At 31.0% G+C, this 21,402-nt stretch overlaps 1 protein-coding gene across 2 annotated transcripts; it reads left to right on the forward strand.

Moving 5' to 3' along the window:
* The first annotated feature begins 10,042 nt into the window (after positions 1-10,042).
* Positions 10,043-14,406, forward strand: LOC133038843 (glucose-6-phosphate/phosphate translocator 1, chloroplastic-like). Of its 2 annotated transcripts, XM_061117242.1 has the most exons (5): positions 10,043-11,040; positions 11,454-11,679; positions 11,826-12,048; positions 12,555-12,768; positions 14,089-14,406. In XM_061117242.1, exons 1-5 carry the CDS (start codon positions 10,513-10,515, stop codon positions 14,098-14,100), a joined length of 1,203 nt encoding a protein of 400 aa, XP_060973225.1. In that variant the 5' UTR covers positions 10,043-10,512; the 3' UTR covers positions 14,101-14,406. The 2 variants fall into 2 exon arrangements, with proteins under 2 accessions (XP_060973225.1, XP_060973224.1); XM_061117241.1 differs by lacking the exon at positions 14,089-14,406 and having other exon boundaries at positions 10,072-11,040; positions 12,555-12,963.
* Positions 14,407-21,402: the final 6,996 nt, after the last annotated feature.

Below are 21,402 nucleotides of genomic sequence, written 5' to 3' on the forward strand. Positions count from 1 at the left end.
AGTATCTATCTTATTTGCTTAATAATCTATCTTATTTTTAAATTTGATTATATCTTATCTTATTTTTAAATTTAAGGTCAGATTTTAAATATTTTAAATTTATTTTTTTTAAATAATTTGACCTTATTTAAATTTCAAATAAGATAACTATAATCATGTAATTTTAAATAGATGTAAGATATTTTGCTAACTTTTAAATTTTGATATTTTATTTATTTAAATTACATTTAAAATCTGAAAAAGATATTCATTTATCTTTTTAATTTTTTATTTAATTTTTATTTATAAAATAACATTTAAATTTTAAAAGTAGTTAGCAAATTTTGAAATGATATTTAGGTTGGTTGAAACCTAATTTTTCAAAATTGTAGGTTTAATTTTAAATTTAAATTTTTTTTAAAATTTCGAATTTTTCAAATTTTTTTAAATTTTCAAAAATTATTTTTTTAATTAATTATTTCAAAATTAATAATTTAATTTAAAATTAAATAAATCCTACATCCAACTATCCAGCTAACCTTGTTGCAGGAGTATGTATTTTAGCTTGTGTGTAAGTTTTCAAAACCTATTATTACTTGATTGCAAATAGCCATGGTTACTTTTTGCCAGATCTAATGATCTGATGGCTCTCTTGGTCAAGATAATAATTTGTAACAGGTATATTTACAAACTTCTTTCATCTGTGTATGACCTAGCAACATGATAGGACACATCCAAAGTGTGCCTGTGTGAGCCTATGTGTTTAATTTTATTATAGATGCATATAGGTTGTTGTTGCTAAAATAAATTATCATAGTTCTTGATAGAATTTATTTAGGCCCATTTAGTTTTTGGGCCTATTCAATTAATAACAGTTGTTCATTTTAAGGTTAAATTCCTCTCTTTTGGGCCTTGTGTGAGAGTTGGGAGCCATAGTAGTGGGTACGACATACTGAATCCAGCACCCCCTCACATGAACTACTCCAATTGTGAAGGCCCATTTGCCTGATTTGAATAACTGTACTAGGTTAATTAAACTAGTTTAACCTAATAAAATTGATTAGCAACATAATTAATTTCATTTATTTTGAAATTAATTTAAGAAAATTATAGTTTAAAGAATTTTTTATTCTAAGCTAAACTAAATGAATTTTCTTGTATTTAATTAAATATAGAATTATAACCATCTAGATTCTTTCTGAAGCTTAATTTAAATTTTTCATTAAATATTCCTATTTAAGTTGATATTTAGTTATCTACAACTAACCAACTTAAATCTGAATATCTTTTGGATTTAAAATTTCAAAATTTGAGTTGAGAAATTTTAGGCATTGGTTATTAAGATTCTTTAGATATTTTTTAAGTTAATATCTTTTCGAATATTAACTTAAAATTGAATATTTTTAAATTAAGTGGTTACAACTTAATTTTTGATATTTAATTAAATTTAAATTTAAAAATATTTAAGTTCAAGATTTTTTCTAATACAACTTAAATTAGATATTTTTTTAAATTTTGTGGAAAAGATACTTAGTCAAATAAGATATTTTCTAGATAATTATTTCTAGACTACTTATTATTTCTAATATTAAATAGGAAAATATTATACATTGTGAAATTAATTATTTAAATAATTAATTTTGGTACAATTTATTTTAAGTATATTTTTTCCTAGTATTAAACTAGAGATTAATAATTAAGCCTTCTCTACACTTAATTATTTATTTCTTGAATTTAATACATTTAATTAATTTGAAAATTAAATATCTAAGTTGAATTTCATCATGATACTTAAATATTTCTTTTTCATGACACTTAATTAAATAGAAAATTATTTTTAGTTGAAATTTATTTTTTCAACTAAATTTAAATAATTTTCAACATATATTTTTTTTATTTTATTAATCAAATTTCGAAATTGCATTTCTTAAATGCTAGAATTTCGAATTTTATTTGAAAAATAGATTAAATTTGTAAATTATTTATTTTAATTTTTGACCAACTTAAATCAATGATTTTTTCATTTAATGATTAATTAAAATAAATGAAGTAAAATATATTTTTTCTTTATTTTATTAATCAATTTTCGAAATTGCATTTCTTAAATGCTGGAATTTCGAATTTCATCTTGAAAAATAGATTAAGTTGTAAATTAATTATTTATTTTAGTTAATTCTTGGATCAACTTAAATCAATGACTTTTTCATTTATTGATTAATTTAAACTAAATTGAATTAAAGTATATTATTAGAAATTGAATTAATTAGTCAAAGGAAAATCTAGATAGGTGATATTTTTGCTTGAAGTATTTTTCTAGTGTATTTAATTAAATAGAAAATTAATATTTAAGTTGATTTTCATCATCATACTTAAATATTTGAATTTTTTTTATATATTTAATTAAATAGGAAAATTACATTTTTTGTTGTAAATTAATTTTATTAATTAATTTTGGGCCAACATTAAATTAAAATAATTTTTCCAGGATTAATTTTTTATTTTAACATGCATTTTTCGAAAATTGTATCCTTGAATACTTTAATTTTTCGAAATGCAATATATATTTATAGAAAATTAAATTTGAGTTGTAAATTAATTTAAATTAATTTTGTAACAGCTTAAATTGAATATTTTTCTAAATATTTATTGGAAATTATTACTAAGATGGAAATAATTCATGTTATTTTCATATCCATCTAAGTAAAATTTATAAATATTAAATTAAAATTTATATTTAGAATTTTTCATTCTAAATTGGAAATTTTAAATAAATATATATTTAAAATAAATAAATTAAATAAAGAGAATCAAAGAAAATACAACTCACTTTAAATAATGAGCTTGATTATTATTAAGATATTCGATCTCCATTGTTGGTCTTACAAAAGTTAAATGTTTTCAATATAACCTCGAGACGCTAGACTTCGTCCCCCTATGGATGGTTATTCGTTGAACGCATTTAACACCGTAAGATTTCATTTGATAAGTGTTTTGTGAGTTTTCGTCTCTATTTAGACTCTCCCCTACGGTGACTACTTAGAAATAAACTCATAAAACATGAAACAATGGTGGAAGCTCATAAAATGACAATAACCTTGACTCTCGCCTACTGGGACAACGTTGGATTCTTATTTTGATTGAATAAAAGGTTGCTAGAATGGTTTCTATTTTAGATGAGCTGACAACTCTATTCAATAAATGATACTTTGACTCTCGCCTACCGGGACACTGTATCAGTTTGTTGAAAACCTTGGAAAGTATTTAGGATTGTATGTTTTAGTATTTTCACTGGTCATTCCTACTTGCTATATGTTTAATAATTTTTGAATTGTGTATGAATTTATATTGAACCATGTTATTTTCTGTTATTAAGTTGTAGTTTAATTTCGAATCTTCATTGTTGGTCTAACATGTTTGTTTTTCTAATGAGATAAATCCCTAATGGATTTTCACCATTAGACATACAAAATAATGTTAGATCTCGAAAGATAAATATTGTATATGCGACATCTAGCTGTTCATCAATTGATGACACCTTAGACTAGTACTTTTACGATATGAAACAAGAAGATTGTATAAATAAGATTACTTTGACATTCGCTAATCGAAGCATCGTTGGATTCTTATTTATAAACGAAATTATCCTAATTCCTCTTAGCTTATTCATTTCGAAAAGCTCAATAACATATCATTGGATGAATGGTCTATAAATCATTTCATATCATTCTATATTTTCTCTTAAGAAATTAAATGACGCATATGATTATAATCCTAAAATTCTATTCCCAATTGATATAAATCCTCAATCTTAGAAATCTCCTACTTGTATGGGCAAATCTGACTTAGAGTTTAAAATAGTAGTGGTGGTCCAAGATAGAATTACTCATTATATTTGGTATAAATTTTAAGTCTTTGACTTTAATTTTAGATTCCAAATAGAAATTTTCTTATATTTCTAATTCCAGATTCAATACAGTTACACTTTCTCAAGTGTTTAATATCCATCTTTTATTAATGGATTCAAACTGTATGGAATATGAGTTAGGTATTCTGTGACCAGGATCCACTTGCACTATTCTAAGAATTCTTTTATAAACCTAAGTCATCAAAAGACACTACCACATTTTTTTTAATCTATGGCATTTGTATCTTGTTCATAGTTGATTTCACCAGATCAATCTCTGCAAAGAGTTAATATGCCTATATCCACTGAAAGTAGTTCATCTCATTCGCAGATGGATGTACATTCAGGGGTGGATATGAGTTTTTCGTTGTATTTTTAAAACGATCACTCTAGATTATACCTTATGCAAAGAAATTTGAAATGTTTGAAAAATTTCATTAATTTCTAGCAATGGTTAAAACCATTAAGGTAAGTGGTTAAAGATCTTGCGAACTGATAGGGGTGGAGAAATAGTTAGTAGATATGCAGTTCAAAGATCATTAAATTGATTTTTGAATTATATCCAAACTTACCTCCCCAGAAATTTCGAGTTGCATGTTGATGATTAGTTACTAGTCGTTGCCTAATTCCTTCTATGGTAATACAATTTCAGAATGATGTAATGGTTGTATACTTAATGTAAATCATTACTAGATTCATGGATGACCTAATCAAAATCTTAAGAAAAGCTAGAACTGTTAACCATGGTTTGTTAGCTATTCTAAGTGATTAGGGGTGGACTATCCCATAGTCAATAGATAAGAAAGTGTTTGTTCAAACAAATACTACTTTTCTAAGAAAATGACTAAGTCTGAAAATAAAGTAGCAAATAAAGGAGATATTTAATTCTTGATTCCAAAAGTGTTCTATCATCTTATTTATGATGATCCCACTGCCTCTGTTGTCTTGTCACAACCAAAGAGGTTAATACCATTTAGTTTTCTTAGACATAATTCACAGTACCTTGTCGTAGTGGGAGAGTTTCTAGGAACTCACCTTCTTATGACTTGGGAGACACTAGTGATTAAAATCCATTGTGAGTTTAAACAAGTAATGGATTGTCAAGATAAGAAACTAAGAAGAAAGCCAAAAGAACTATGGTTTAATCCAGTCACATGGAATAACCTAAAGTTTTCTATTACAAGGACATAAAATGAAATTTTTGTTTATAAGTCCATTCAATGGACTTAACAAAACTTCCTGTTCCTAGTATTATAGGTTGGAGTTTATCTAAACCTATGGCTTGTGGTATACCTGGGAATTACTTACTCTAATGCAAGCAACTTACTTTAGTAAGATGTTGAAGCATTTTCTTTCTAATGGCAATCTATAGAAGCTTCACAACTTCCTAGGTATAGATTTTATTTATCTAAGGAAAAGTCTCAACTATTCCAGAAAAGATAAAGCCATGAAAGAATTTCTTATATCAACAGTGAGAGGTCTCAGATATGCTTTTGTATGCCTTAGACCAGACACCTGCTGTTGAGTGGGAGTAATGAGTAGGTATTAGATTAATCCAGGAGAAGAACATTGGAAGACAATCAAGTAAATCTTAAGATTAAGAAGAGGAACTATATGTTAGTCTATAAGGGTGTGTTTAAAACTCTTAGACTACACCATATCAGATTTCGAAATTTGCCTTTGTGCTAGTAAATCTTTCTGATAAGATGGTGGTTACTCTGGGGGTGGAATAGTGATTTTGGAGAAGTGTAAAAACCTATCTGAAGTCTCTAGGTCTACCATGAAGGGACTGAATGTTAAAGTTACAGGAAAGGTACTTATTGAGTCTAAGGAAAGTTCTATACATTTTTGGCACCATTCCAAATTGCCTAAACTACTAGTGTTAATTTCCTGATTAACCAAAAGTAGTTGCCAAAGCTATAGAATCAAGTATCCCAAGAGAGTAGACATATAGAGAGGAATTTCACATTATCAATGATTTTGTGATTAAGGAAGAGTAATGGTGGAGAAAAGGTTGTGGTTAATTCAACCTTTCAAATCCTATTACGAGGAGTTTACTACTACTACTACACTTGATTTGTATATCGAGGTGTTTAGATTATTTGAAGCGCACTTTTTTGTTTTATATTAGTGCAAGTGGGAGTTTGTTGGGTTTTATGCCCTAAATAAAACTCATTTCAATATAATCAGATTTACTTATTAATATAGATCAGAAATAACATTTAATGTTGCATGGTTCACATGATTTATTTCATGATTATATGTACATAATGTATGAATTCATCTGAAACCCTTTTCACATACTTGATCTTGTTTATTGTGCCGTCAACACATTGGAAAGTAAACATGACTATGTCAATAAAGTTTCCTAGATTTATCAGACATAGGGTTTTACTGATATGATAATCTACAATAGAGTTTACTTGCATTTGGAGAAGTGCTATATTCTTTCCAGAACATTGGTTAAAGTAAAGCTCAGGTTGGATGCATGGAGTATGCATCGGAAGGGACCGATATTGAACTTTGACTTAGATTTATTAAACTTACCGTAATATCTATTCAAGTCAATATGGCCTAGTTGATCCTAGATCAAATGTTCTTAATCCTGTTATGATTAGGCTCAATCTTGAAAGGCTATTCGTGTTCTTTGATTTGTTAGTTAAGCCTACTTTTAGGCCAGGGTGATACGTACATTTTGGGAACACGGTAGTGCAATTGAGTGGGAGCGCTAGCATAAACATGGAATCTATAGCTTCTACCTGGCGAATAGTAAGCAAAGGATGATCTCCTTTGAGCTTGACCAAACGAACATAAATGGTGGAGTACTCATTTCACATAAGCTGAAATATCATTTATACAGGGTCAAGTGTTTTAAGGATAAAATACATTGTAGGGTGTAACGGTAATCTAATCCCTTTACAGTGTAGATCATTCATATAGAGGATCATTGATCACATTAGGATTATAACAATGGATAACTAATGATGTATCTATATGGTGGAACATATAGAGCATTCTATATACTGAGAGTGCAATTCTAAGTTCTATGCGTGGATTCAACGAAGAATTAATAAGTTAGTAAATTTTAGTGATAAATTCTTGATCTACTTATTAGAAGCTCGGTTATATAGACCCATGGTCCCCGCACTAGTTGAGATAATATTGCTTGTAAGACTCATAATTGGTTTTGATTAATCAATTATAATTCTCAAATTAGACTATGTCTATTTGTGAATTTTTCACTAAGTAAGGGCGAAATTGTAAAGAAAGAGTTTTAGGGGCATATTTGTTAATTATGATACTTTGTATGGTTCAATTAATAAATATGATAAATGACAATATTATTTAATAATTATTTATAGTTATTAAATAGTTAGAATTGGCATTTAAATGGTTGAATTAGAAAATTGGCGTTCTTGAGAAAATTAGATGCAGAAAAGGTAAAACTGCAAAATTGCAAAAAGTGGGGTCCAAATCCACTAAGCATGGCCAACCACTTTTATAGGAATTTACCTCTGATATTTTCATTATTTTAATGCCAAATAATTCAAACCTAACCCTAGTGGAATGCTATAAATAGATAGTGAAGACTTCAGGAAAATTACACTTTTCTTCTGACACTTCTGATTCAGAAAAACTGAGCCTTCTCTCTCCCTATCTTTGGCCGACCCTTCTCTTTCTCCTTCCCTCTTCAATTTCAAAATTCTTAGTGTATGAGTAGTGCCCACACACAGCAAGTGATACCTCAATCATAGTGAGGAAGATCGTGAAGAAAGACTTTCAGCAAGAAGGAGTTTCAGCATCAAAGATTCAGAGAAAGAGATCCAGGTTCAGATATTGATAATGCTCTGCTACAGAAAGGAATCAAGGGCTAGATATCTGAACGGAAGGAGTCATAATATTCCGCTGCACCCAATGTAAGGTTTCCTAAACTTTATATGTGTTTATTTCATCGTTTTAGAAAGTTCATATTTAGGGTGTTAATAAACATACTTGTGAGTAGATCTAAGATCCTGGTAAAATAAATTCCAACACATGTTATACTGGTTTACAACAGAATAATGTCTCCAACTATATCACTAATGACCTTGATTAGGATCTGGTGTCTCTTCAAAGAGATTTCTCAGCTGTAGATGTGGCCAGGATTCTCACCATTCCACTTGCCGCTTCTGCAACAGAAGACTTTTGGGTGTGGAACCATCATATTTCTAGTGAATATACAGTTCAATCTGGTTACCACTTCACTTGTTCGATTGAAAATCAGCAGCAATCTTCCACTTCAGATACTTCCAGCTCTTGGTGGAAAGCTTTTTGGGGACTTAACATTCCTTCGAAAGTGAAAATCTTTGGTTGGAGGGTTTTCCAACAATCTTTACCTGTTGCTGCAGCACTATTTCAATGAAAAATAATCACTTCAGCTGCTTGTAGCTTATGCTCGGTGCTTGGGAATCTGTGGGGCATGCTTTGTTCAGTTGCAAACATGCTAAAGCAGTATGGCATTCAACAAATTTTGTTTTTGATTTCCAAGCTGCTAGTCGAATGAAAGATGGGGATTATGTTATGTTACTATCACAAACTTATACCAAATCTGAGATGGAAAAGATTTTATGCACTATGTGGTACATTTGGTTTGATAGGAACAACATCATTCATAATAAACCACCCCAAAAATTTGAGGCAATTGCTGCTAAGGCCACGACTCATCTCTGCAACTTTCAGTAGGCCGTGAGTCTCTCTAAACTTGTCCAGCAAACCTCCCCAGTTGCTAGTCATCAACCATGGACAACTCCTCCTCCAACAAAATTGAAAATGAATGTTGATGCTGCAATTGACTCGGCCAGCAATAAGATAGGACTTGGAGCTATTATAAGGGACTCTCGTGGGCATGTACAAGCTACTCTTTCTAAACCTTTGCCTGGGAATTTAAAACCTCATGAAATGGAGGCTAAGGCTCTCTATCATGGTCTCCAATGGGCAAAAACTTTACATGTTCAATTTGATTTGGTGGAGTCTGATTCTTTACTGCTAGTCACTAGTTTAAATGGTTTAGCATCTACAAATTTAGGTTTTAGTGATCTCATTTCAGATGTTAGAAATTGATTGTCCTATTTCCCTAATGTTTGTGTGTCTCATGTGTCGAAGAGATGCAAATCAAGCTGCTCATGGCTTGGCTAAGCAAGCATTAGTGTTTGATAATTATTGTATGTGGTATAAGGATATTCCTCCTACTATTTTCTCTGTTGTTGTAACTAATGCTTCCAATTATTACTAACAGAACCTTTTTTCAAAAAAAAAAAAAAAAATTAAAAATAATCTTAAATAATTATAATATACTTAATTAAAGAAATTCGACTAAATAATTTTAGGATTTTTTCATTTTTACATTTCAAAAAAGTTTTTTTTTTTTTTTTTTTTTGTATTTTTACGAAATTCTACGTAGAAACCTCTATTACAACTAACAGAGCAACCTAAATTGCAACTAAAAATCGAAAATCCTATAGTAACCCACATAGAAACCATGGAAGAAAATACTTTAAAAATCTAAACTGTAAATATGAAAAAAAAATTAAAAAAAATAATATATAGAGTAATTCTCCGTAACTTTTTAAAATATAAAAATAGATAAAAGAAATCTAACCGAAACACTTTTTATGTACTACACAATTTCACACACTATGGTGGCGTTTGATAACATTTTTTTAATTAGTTTTCTGTTTTTAAAAGTGGAAAAGTGAAAATATTTTTCAAAAACATGTTCTATAAAACTGTTTTTACTTTTCAATTTTATAATTAGAAATCAAAATTTTATAAACAAAAAAAAATCACTTTCAATATTTTTTTAAACAGTTTTTTTTTCTTAATCAATCTTTTGGATTACAACCAAACCCGGACCCAAATCCCCTCCTCATGGCCTTGGCACTGAACCCGGCTTCTAACCCGAACCCGAATCCAACCCCGGATCTTGGTCCAACTTAAATAAAATCAAAAATAAAAATTAAAATAAATTTTACAGAACACACTTTTGTTTTCTGTTTTTAAAATTGAAAAACAAAAGTGGTTACAGAACGCATTTTTGTTTTTTAAAAATAAATTTTTTAAAAACAAAAATTTTACTTTCATTTTGTAATTAAAAAATTAAAAAACAAAAATGTTACCAAAAATATTTATTGATTTTTTTTTTTTTTTTTGAAACTACTTTATGATACCTCATATGACATAGGGTCCGGACTGAGTTTACAGAGAACTCACCCTCTGAAATTTTCAAAGTCCCAACTTTCTCTTTCCATTTCCTGAATAAAATAAATAATAATATTATATTAGGGAGTCCTAAACCTATACAATTATATTCTTGAGATCTTTTCCTCCTGAGTTGCTCAGACCATCAAATCATATATATATATATATGCTCATAAGTTGCTTTGGTGTTCGTCACACAAGGATACTTCTTCAGTATTGGGCTTCACTGTTTTTTCCTTGGGAAAAGTCAGTGCCCTGGAATATTTAAACTTATTTTCGCTTGAAGAAGAGTTGATCTTGCTTTGTGATCCACACTGATTTCGGGTTTCTTGTGCTATTCACAGAAAACCCAAATCGACCGTTGAAACTTTTCAGGGAAAACCTCTGTTACCATGATTTGCTCCGTGAAGCAATTTTCACCGATGACCACTGCTGGATCAGAAATATTTCTTCGGCCCAAATCTCGGTCACCGATACAGCAGTCTCTGCTGTTACCATCTCTATTAATTGAGAAACCGAAGCGATCATCCATCTCGGTGCAGAAACCTCTGCATGTTTCCATGGTAGGTGACTCTAATGGAGGTTTTGGGTTTTTGAAAGCTCGGAGGAGTTCGATCCAATGCGAGGCTTATGAGGCGGACAGATCGGAACCGATCGAGACTAATATCGAACTGCCAAAGGCCGAGGGGCCATCTGAGGCGGCAAAGAAACTCAAGATCGGTATCTACTTCGCTATGTGGTGGGCTTTAAACGTGGTCTTCAATATTTATAATAAGAAGGTCTTGAATGCTTACCCGTATCCATGGTTGACATCGACTTTATCTCTCGCTTGTGGATCTTTGATCATGTTGATCTCTTGGGCTACGAGGATCGCTGAGGCCCCGAAGACTGATTTTGAGTTTTGGAAGGCTTTGTTCCCTGTAAGTGAATAATTTGATTATGATTTTGTGTTTTTTGCTGAGAAAATAATAATTTTTATTTTTCATTCCTGGTTGGGGTTCTTTTGGAAAAAGTTTAGGAAAAGGATGGAAAGTGAAGTTTTTAACTCTTTATGCGTATTTCTTTTCTTCTTCTTTCATTTATTGATTTTTGGTGTCTTCTGATAAGAGAAATATATCTCTTGTTTGGTTGTTAGATAATAATCAAAGAGAAGTAAAAATGTATTGTGTAATATTATTGTCGTAGAACAAGTCAACTGAGCTAATTAATTAGGATAATTGAATGAGGCAAATTCCAGTTTTGAAAACCTAATGTAAGATCCACAATGCTGTATTTCAATTTGGATATCTAAAAATTTTGTTCTGATTTTTTTGTTGAATCTCTTTTCCAATAGGTTGCTGTGGCACATACAATTGGGCATGTAGCAGCAACTGTGAGTATGTCAAAGGTTGCTGTGTCTTTTACTCATATTATCAAGAGTGGGGAGCCTGCTTTCAGTGTATTGGTTTCAAGGTTCTTGCTGGGTGAGAGCTTCCCAATGCCAGTTTATTTGTCCCTCATCCCCATCATTGGTGGTTGCTCACTTGCTGCTTTGACTGAGCTAAACTTCAACATGATTGGTAGCCGAAATCTTAAATCTTTAAATTCATAAACATATCTTACCCAATTTACGTTTTCTTCTTATATTTGTAGAAGATAAAAAGAGGGTGATGTGGGGGTGGTATCTACTATGACTTAGTCATGTTATTTGAACTGAATGATTCAGGTTTCATGGGTGCTATGATATCAAACTTGGCATTCGTCTTCAGAAACATTTTCTCAAAGAGGGGCATGAAGGGGAAGTCTGTCAGTGGAATGAACTACTATGCTTGTTTATCTATTTTATCTCTAGTAATTCTCACGCCCTTTGCAATTGCGGTTGAGGGGCCACAGATGTGGGCAGCGGGATGGGAAAAGGCCTTTCCTCAGCTTGGATCTCAATTGCTTTGGTAAATATATTATATATTATGATATTTGCGGTTTGTTTGCTTCATTCCTTTTAAAGCATCTATATTACCACGGGGAAATTTAGCAGAATGTTGATGAATATTAGAACTGTGTTTATAATCGACCCCCATACGTCGTCATCTGTTTCATTTTGTGATAATACTAACATTTTACCACTTTAATATTTCCATTACACCATTTTCACTATATTTTGCTGAATGTTTGAATCTTTACTATTTAATTCATTATGGCATCGAAGCAATTGATCAATTACTCATCTAATGAGTTGGTTTGTAGAAATAATTCTTTTAGATTACGTCCACAATTTTATTTTGTTGGATAGTAATTGATATAGTAATGTCGTAAACTTAAAAGTTGTGTTTAAGTTGGTTGGAATTCAAATTATAGAGGCAAGTGTTTTCTATATCTTTGTTTCATTTCGAATGTTATTCGTGCTTTGTATTCTCTTTGCTACTGACACCATCTGTTACTATTGGTAATACTGTAGGTGGATGGTAGCCCAAAGTGTGTTTTATCATCTGTACAACCAAGTTTCGTACATGTCTTTGGATGAGATCTCTCCTTTGACTTTCAGTGTTGGTAACACCATGAAACGTATTTCAGTCATTGTATCCTCCATCATCATCTTCCACACACCCGTCCAGCCTGTCAATGCTCTTGGAGCTGCTATTGCAGTCTTTGGTACCTTCATATATTCTCAGGTAAGTCCTTTGTCGTCAATATAAATTGTCTCATTGTTTTCTCTCTGTTGTCTCATCTTATTTTCTCAACTTGCCTTTATTTGATTTGTCAAAAATGCCAGATATGGACAAAGTTTCTTTTGACTGTTTGTACTTCAATACTTTGTACAGATTTCACGAGAACCACATAATAGCATAGCTCTGGAACCTTAACATGACTTCTTTCCATAACGTTTTATTATATTTCATCTAAAAACAAAATTACGAAAATGAAATATGTTTTGGGGGACCACAGTTCACTTAAACCAAAATGTTGTGTGAAATAAATATTTAAGCTCTTCTTTCAGCTTAGATTAGATGGGGATAAGTCAAGTGGAATTAGTTTGTATTGTTTGTTACTTTGTTTTGTGGGGGTTGGTAAGGGTGTTTGGTAAGACGGGGTTGAATTTGTTTTAGGGCGGCACTTAACTACCAATTTTGCAGTTAATAATCTTTTAGATGTTAGGTGAACTAGATGAGGCCGCAATCCTTGAACTTGGAAAATCCACTTTTTTTTTTTTTCAGATTCTTTGCATTATTTGTTCTCTTAGAAGGTAAGTAATACAATTAGGTCCCAATTAGAAAGACAAGGACTGAATATATTAAATATGCTTGGTTTATTCCATTAATGCCAAGGAGGCCAGGAGGGAACTGTAACTGTTCATGCATATATATATAAATATATATGTATTCAAGAGCACTCTTGACGGGTTGGGGTTGGGGTTGTTTTATTGGCTGTGATTTTTTTTTTTTTTTGAAGAATATAACTTTTTCAGCGAAAAAGGAGATAAAAGAAGGTTGTGTTTGAGTTTGATGTTTTTTTTAGCTTAAAAAAGATACATATTTTTTTTAAGTAGTTAAATTTAAACTTAAATTTCTCTTTTGTTTTGATGTTAATATTTCTAAAATTTATATTTATAGTTAATTATAGTTTATTTTAGTAGCCAAAACCTAATGAGAACTATACAAATATAATTAATGGTTTAGTAAAATTTTTAATTTTAGACTCAAAATAATTATAATTAATTATATAATTTAAAATAAATTAATTTTTTAATTAAAATATTTAATAAAAGATTTTTTACAGTTAATTATTATAAATATTTTTATTTTTATTTTTATTTATAAATAAATAAATAAAATCGTATTAATTTATTAATTATTTTTATTTAATTTTCAAATTAATTACACCTGTTATAATAATTAAAATAAGTAATTGCATATTTCATATAACCATTAAAACTTTTTCTATGTTTATATATTTATAAAAATTGATTGGAGAAATATTGTTTTCTTCTTCAGGCAAAGCAGTAGAAGATTGAGACGGAGAAACAAAGTATATTTATATTTTGTTCATGTAAGATAAAAATCTTGGAAGGGAGTTTCTTCAAGAACTGGTGAAGACGCTTATAGTAATGGTAGAGTTTCTTTTCCAGATCCACAATTGGCGGATTCTCGTTCGGATGCATCGATAGTCTCGTGTTCTTGTAGATAAGCAATAATAAAGAGATTGAGAACACCATTTATGCTTTTTTTTTTTATATATATTTTCTTTTTTTCTTTTGTTATACAAGTAATTAGTTAGTTTATTTTTCAAATAAGAGAATAATCTCTCAGACATACCGTTTCTCACCTTTTTTTTTCTTCAAGGCATTAAAGTTAGAAAGTGCTAAGAATTTTTTATTTTGCTTTTTTTTTTTTTTTTTCCTACGCTATCTTTTGCACTGCAATGTTGAGGGAAAGAACCTAAACTGAAAAATTAAAGATTACACGGGAAATGTTCATTTCCATTCCAGATCCATGTGAGAATCGGGCCAAATTATGAGCTGCTGTGACCTATGGATATGAGTGAGGGAATCAGGGGGAAAAGACAACACATCAATGATACAGTCAACTACTCTACAGTTAGAGAATTTCACTGTTGGCGTTTACTTCCCGAACTAAATTGAGGCAGTCACTCTTAATATGATGGATACTAATTTGTTGATCTTTGTTCCAGCGGACTGCCTGAAGCAAAGCCCAAGCTTCCACATTCATGGGGCTCATTAAACCTGGATAGTATTTGGCCGTTCGTTCAATGACATTTCCTTGAGAGTTCCTGATCACTCCCATACCCGACTTGTTCTTTATGGCTGAAGCTGCCCCATCTACTTTCATTTTCAGTTTTCCTTGAGGTGGGAGATACCAATTCAAGTTTTGAGCATGGTACCGGTCAATTAGAGGTGTCCTGGCTAAGTATTGGGCTTCTTGGAAGTGAGTGAGTATGTAGTTTCTGGCCTTTCTTTAGCATTTATAAGAAAAGAGTTTAGACTGTTCCGAATCTTCCACAAAACACATAAAAACCTTAAACTCATTTTCATGCAGCTTGCTTTTAATTAGTAGTATTGTATCAAAAATATTTCTGTGTTTAGCATTAGTTAATAGAAGCTAAAGGCGTACTTGACCAAACCTTCTTGACACCCCTACACTCAAATAACTCATGTGGTAAAGTTTCTTTGCATTGATTACATCTAGAGTGAATTGCTGTGGGAACAACCTTTCGGAAATGGAGATTGACAACACTAGGAAGAGTATCATGACAAAACCTATAGATAAAGTGCTTGATTTTTCAAAGAACATGCAGACCCCAAAGAGATTTTCTCCACTTAGAGATGACAGTTGAGTTAGAGGAGGCCAATTTAGTAGGTTTGGATAGAGTTCGGTCCAAATGATATCTTGATTTAATAAAACAGTTCCCATGGGAAGTATACTGCCAGAAAAGACTATCACCTTCAGACAGGTAGGGGGAGGAAGGGAGAGGATATCAAGAATAGTGTTTGACTGAAAGAGAATTGAGAAGAGGACATTCCAATCTTTTGAAGGCAGTAAGAGCTCAGCCACTTTTGATATTAGATAGGAATGAGGCTAAGGAAGGAAATTATAGTTAGGAATCCATTTATCATCATAGATACTAATAATTTTACAATCACCAACCCTCCATCTCACCCCTTAAGTTAGTAACTCCTTACCTCCTTACATCATAGATACTGTTTGTAGCTTCTAGAAAAGAAGTACGAGGAAAGTATTTAGCCTTAAAAATTTTGGCTAAGAGAGAAGAAGGATTCGACTGGATCCTCCAAGCTCGCTTAGGAAGCATGGCCTGGTTGAAAAGAACAAGACATTTGAATTCTAATCCTCCAACAAACTTAGATCTACAGAGATCAGTCCACTTCCAATGAATCTTACCATCTCCACAATTGGAACCCCACAAAAATTTTGCCATTTCCTTCTTGACAAGCTTGCAAAAGAAAATTGGCAGCCTAAAAACAGACATAGTATAAGAGGGAATGAATTCAATGACTACTTTTAAAAGCACCTCTTTTCACCATTTGAGAAGAATTTCACTTTCCAACTATTGAGGTATTGTTGGGTTTTATGCCCTAAATAAAACTCTGTTTCAATGTAATCCAGATTATTCTATATCAATAAAGTGACAGAAGTATTTTTTCATTCACTTGTGTATGTTTTGGTTCACTTAATCAATTGCTTGTCTATTTGATTTATAAATTCATCCAAACCCCTTTCACATACTTGAACATGTTTATTGTGTTGTCAACACAGTGGAAAATAAACATGACTATGTGAATAAAGTATTCCTAGATTTATCAGAACACTAGGTTTCACTGATATGACAATCTACAACAGAGTTTACTTACATTTGGAGAAATGTTATGTTCTTTCCAGAACATAGGTTAAAGTAAAGCTCAGGTTGGATGCATGGAGTATGCATTGGAATGGACCGATATTGAACTTTGAATTAGATTTTGAAACTTACCGTAAACATCTATTCAATTCAATATCATAAGTTGATCCTAGATTACATGATCTAAATCCTGATATGGTTAGGCTTAATTTCAAGAGTATTATTCGTGTTCTTTGATTTGTTAGTTAAGCCTAAAACTTTAGTCTGGGCAATACATACATTTTGGGAACACGGTAGTGCGATTGAGTGGGAGCGCTAACATAAATATGGAATCTATAGCTTCTATCTGGCGAATAGTAAGCAAAGGGTGATTTCCTTCGAGCTTAACCAAACGAGATAAATGATTGAGTACTCATTTCACTTAGTTGAAATATCATTTATACAGGGTTAAGTGTTTTAAGGATAAAATACATTGTAGGGTGTTACGGTAATTTAAGTCCCTTTACAGTGTAGATCATCCATATAGAGGATCATTGATCACATTAGGATTATAACAATGGATAACTAATAATGTGTCTATATGGTGGAACATATAGAGCATTCTATATACTGAGAGTGCAATTCTGAGTTCTATGTGTGGATTCAACGAAGAATTAATAAGTCAGTGAATTTAAGTGGTAAATTCTAGATCTGCTTATTGGAAGCTCGGATATATAGACCCATGGTCCCCTCACTAGTTGAGATGATATTACTTGTAGGACTCATTTAATTGATTTTAATTAATCAATTAAAAATTCTCAAGATGGACTTGTCAGTTTGAGAATTTAGCACTTATTAAGGGCAAAACAGTAAATAGAGATTTTGAAGGGCATATTTATTAATTAGGAAACTTTAATTAGTTTCATTATTAATAAAATAAATGATAATATATTATTTGATAATTATTTTTAATTATTAAATAATTAGATTTATCATTAATATGGTTGAACAATGGAATTGGCAATTTTTCACAAAAAGGGAAACTATCAAGTGTAGGAAAAGGAAAGTTGGAAAAGTGGCAAGCCTTGTTTCCACATTGCCTAGGCCGGCCACTTACCTTCCTTTTCCCTTTGATTTTCTCACTTCAAAATGTCAATCATAGCCCTTGGTGGTCTTCTATAAATAGAAGGCAAATGCTTCAGAGTTGCATACAACTGTACAACCTTTTCACAGCATTATTCTGAAAGAATTTTCTCTCAGAAAATTCTCTCTGAGCCGCCACCCTCTCTCTCTCTCTCTCTTCCTTCACTGTTTCGAAATGTATGAGTGCTAGAGTAGTGCCCACACACATCAAGTAATACCTCAATCATAGTGAGGAAGGCTGTGTAGATTTCAGAGACAACAAAGAAGAACTTTCGGGCTCAGATCTTGTTTATACTTTGCTACAGAAAGGAATCAAGGGTTAGAGATCTGAGTGGGAGGAGACATATATTCCGCTGCAATCACTGTAAGATTTCTGATACTCTTATGTGTTTAATTTCATATCGTTTTAGAAGTTCATATTTAGGTTGTTAAATCAACGTACTTGTGAGTAGATCTAAGATCCTGGTAAAATAACTTCCAACAACTGGCACCAGAGCCATGGTAATTGATTTGCTTGCAAGAAATTTGGACTTAAAACGATTTGCTTGTTTTTTGGATGGTATCATGTTGTTTTGAGTGTCATATTGATGTTTGAATGTTGTTTGTGAATTCTGGGAAAAATGGTTACTGTTTTTATTCTGTAATTATTTTTGTTGGATAGTTTGGAAAATTCTCAGCAATTTACTTTTTTACAGAACTCGATTTCGATTTAATTTGAATTAGTTATGATTTTTTGAAAATTGGAAAAAACGGGGTGACGAGCAACACATCACGCGCGCGGAATGGCTGCTTGTAGCCTCCCTGCGCCGTGATCTCTCGGTCATGCACCTTGGATCCGCGCGCGGATGGCCATGCACAGCATGCCTTCCGTACAGTTCATCCAATTTTCCAATTTTTTCGATTTTTCATGCTATTTCATGGAATTAAATTCCGATTTTTTGTAGTTTTGTATGTTGATTTTTTTTTTTCAAATTTCAAATCTAATTATCAGAAATAAATTAATTTTAATTTTTAAAATTAATTTTAGATATTAGTGTAATTTGATTTTGAAAATAGGAAAAAATCAAGTTTTGCTTACCTTTTTCTTATTTCCTTTAAAATTTGATTATTTTATTTTTTTTAAGGTCAGATATTAATTTTTTTTGGTAACTTGACCTTAATTAAAATAAGATCACAATAATCATGATAATTTTAAAAGAGGAAATAAGGTATTTTTGTTAACTTTTAAATTTTGTTATTTTTTAATTAAATTAAAATTGTAAAACAAGAAAAGGGTATGTATTTACCATTTTCTATTTTATTATTTAATTTATTAAATAACATGAAATTTAAAAGGAAAGTTAGCAATTAATTTTGAAATGACATTTAGGTTACCCAAAACCTAATTTTTCAAAATGGTAGGTTTAATTTTATTTTATTTTTCGAAATAAATGATTAAAATTAAATAAATCCTACATCCAACTATCCCAATCTAACCTTGTTGCAGGAGTATGTGTTTTAGATTGTTTGTAAGTTTTCTAAAACCTATTATTGCTTGATCTAAATTGCCTTGGTTAACTTGATGATAGATCTGATGATCTAGTTTTAACCAAAGGTTCAATTGACGATAGATCAAGTAAATAATTTGTAACAAGTAATTTTTACAAACTTCTTTCATCTGTGTATGACCTAGCAACATGATAGGATCCATCCAAATGTGTATGCCTGTGTGAGCCTATATGTTTAATTTCTATTATAGATACATATAGGTGGTTGTTGCTAAATAAAATATCATAACTGATAGATTTTATTTAGGCTCATTTAGTTGTGAGCCTATTCAATTAATAACAGTTATTCATTGTAAGGTTAAATTCCTCTCTTTTGGGCCTTGTGTGAGAGTTGGGAGCCTTAGAAGTGGGTGCGACATACTGGACCCAGCCCCCCCTCACATGAACAACCCCAATTGTGAAGGCCCATTTGCCTGATTTGGATAACTGTGCTAGGTTAATTATATTAGTTTGACCTAATAAAAGATTGATTAGCAACATAATTAATTTCATTCATCCTTGAAATTAATTTAAGAAAAACATAGTTTGAATAGTCATATTCTGGAAAGCTATATGTATTTTTCTTGTTTTAATTAAATATGGAATTATAACCATATAAATTCTTTCTGAATCTTAATTTTATAATTTCATTAAATATTCCTATTTAAGTTGAGATTTAGTTAAATCTATCAAATCAACTTAGATTTGAATATTTTTTTGAATTTCCTATTATAAATTAAGTTGGGGAATTTTGGAAATTGGTTATTGAGATTCTTTAGATATTTTTTAAGTTGATATTTTCTAAATATGGGAACTTAAAATGGAATATCTTCTAAATTAAGTGGTTACTACTTAATTGGTAATATTTAATTAAGTCATTGTTTGAAGAATATTTTAAGTTGGGTATTTAGATTTTCTAAACAACTTAAATAAGATATTTTTCAAAATTATTCCATTTTTGAAATTTAATTAAAGTTTTTACTTTAATTTGTAATATTTCATTATTGAGATATGGAATATAAATGATTAAACAAAATACATGTTTAAATAATGAGCTTTAATCAAAGAGAAATTCGATCTCCATTGTTGGTTTTACATAGCTATTGTTTTAGTGAGTAATCCTCCCTAATGGAGGAACGTTCATTAGCAAGTTAGCGTCGTTTAATCTCGAAAGATAAGTATTCTTATAGGTTTATTTATATGGTTCATGACCACCCTAATGGTGGCGACTATGTAAGACTTATAAGAATACGAAACAATGGTAGAAGCTCATAAGATAGAATTGCCTTGACTCTCGCCTAAACGGGACAACGCTGAATTCCAATCTTGATCGAATAAAAGGTTGCTAGAATGTTTGACATTTTAGATGAATTGACAACTCTATTCAATGGATGATGCTTTGACTCTCGCCTAAACGGGACACTGTATCAGTTCGTTGGAAACCTTGGAAAATAAACTATGTTAGATTTAGTATTTTTATAACATAAGTGATTATTTGTTTTCTGAACCTGTGTATGAATTTATAGAACCAAAACCTTACTTCTGTTTATTGATATGTTGTAGTGCCAATATGAATAACCCTCATCCCGATCCACTCCTAGTTAGTATCTTTGCAAAAGAACTCAATAGTGTGAAAATGCATCCTGGTAGTTGCATTAACTCGCACCTATTGTTGATGAATCTGAAATTCCAAAAGGCAAATCTACTAGGAATTGATTTATCAAAGGAACAATGGGTAAAACTCATACTTTATAGTCTTCCTCAGGAGTATAATAGTTTTGTTCTATATTATTTATTGAACAATCCTAACTCCTCCGACATGGACAAACTCGAGTCTGAGTTGAGGGCCCATGAGCGGGATCTGATTGCAATGAGACCTCCTAGCATTGCAAGCTTTAATCAGAGGAAGAAGATTAAGCATGAGGGCTCTAACAAAGCTGCTTCTTCAAGTACAAATATCAGACATCATGTTCTATGTGAGAATTGTAATGGAAAGGGACATAAAGAAGAACAATGTCCCAGGCTTCTAGACAATTCAAGCGAAGGTGATGCTTTTGTATTTGAATCATGTGTTTTAGAGAACGACAAATCCTCCTGGATTGTTGATTCTGGATCTACTAACCATGTATGTTCTTCATTGCGAAATTGCTTGAAACTTGGGAGAATCTTCACCCAGATGAGTTAAAGCTTAAAGTTGGAAATGGCGAGTTGGTATCAGTTAAAGCAAGAGGAACAGCCCGAATCAAGTTTAATTCTAAGAAGTTTTTACTTTTAGAGAATGTTTAA

The sequence above is a fragment of the Cannabis sativa genome, chromosome 6, assembly GCF_029168945.1.
Source record: "Cannabis sativa cultivar Pink pepper isolate KNU-18-1 chromosome 6, ASM2916894v1, whole genome shotgun sequence".
Classification (NCBI taxonomy): domain Eukaryota; kingdom Viridiplantae; phylum Streptophyta; class Magnoliopsida; order Rosales; family Cannabaceae; genus Cannabis; species Cannabis sativa.

What these genes read in the sequence shown, in the direction of transcription:
- LOC133038843 (XM_061117241.1), top strand. Translation starts at nt 10,513, where the DNA reads ATGATTTGCTCCGTGAAGCAATTTTCACCGATGACCACTGCTGGATCA. An exon ending in TTTGGAAGGCTTTGTTCCCT is followed by an intron (nt 11,041 to 11,453) that starts GTAAGTGAATAA and finishes CTTTTCCAATAG; the next exon opens with GTTGCTGTGGCACATACAAT. An exon ending in GCTAAACTTCAACATGATTG is followed by an intron (nt 11,680 to 11,825) that starts GTAGCCGAAATC and finishes TGAATGATTCAG; the next exon opens with GTTTCATGGGTGCTATGATA.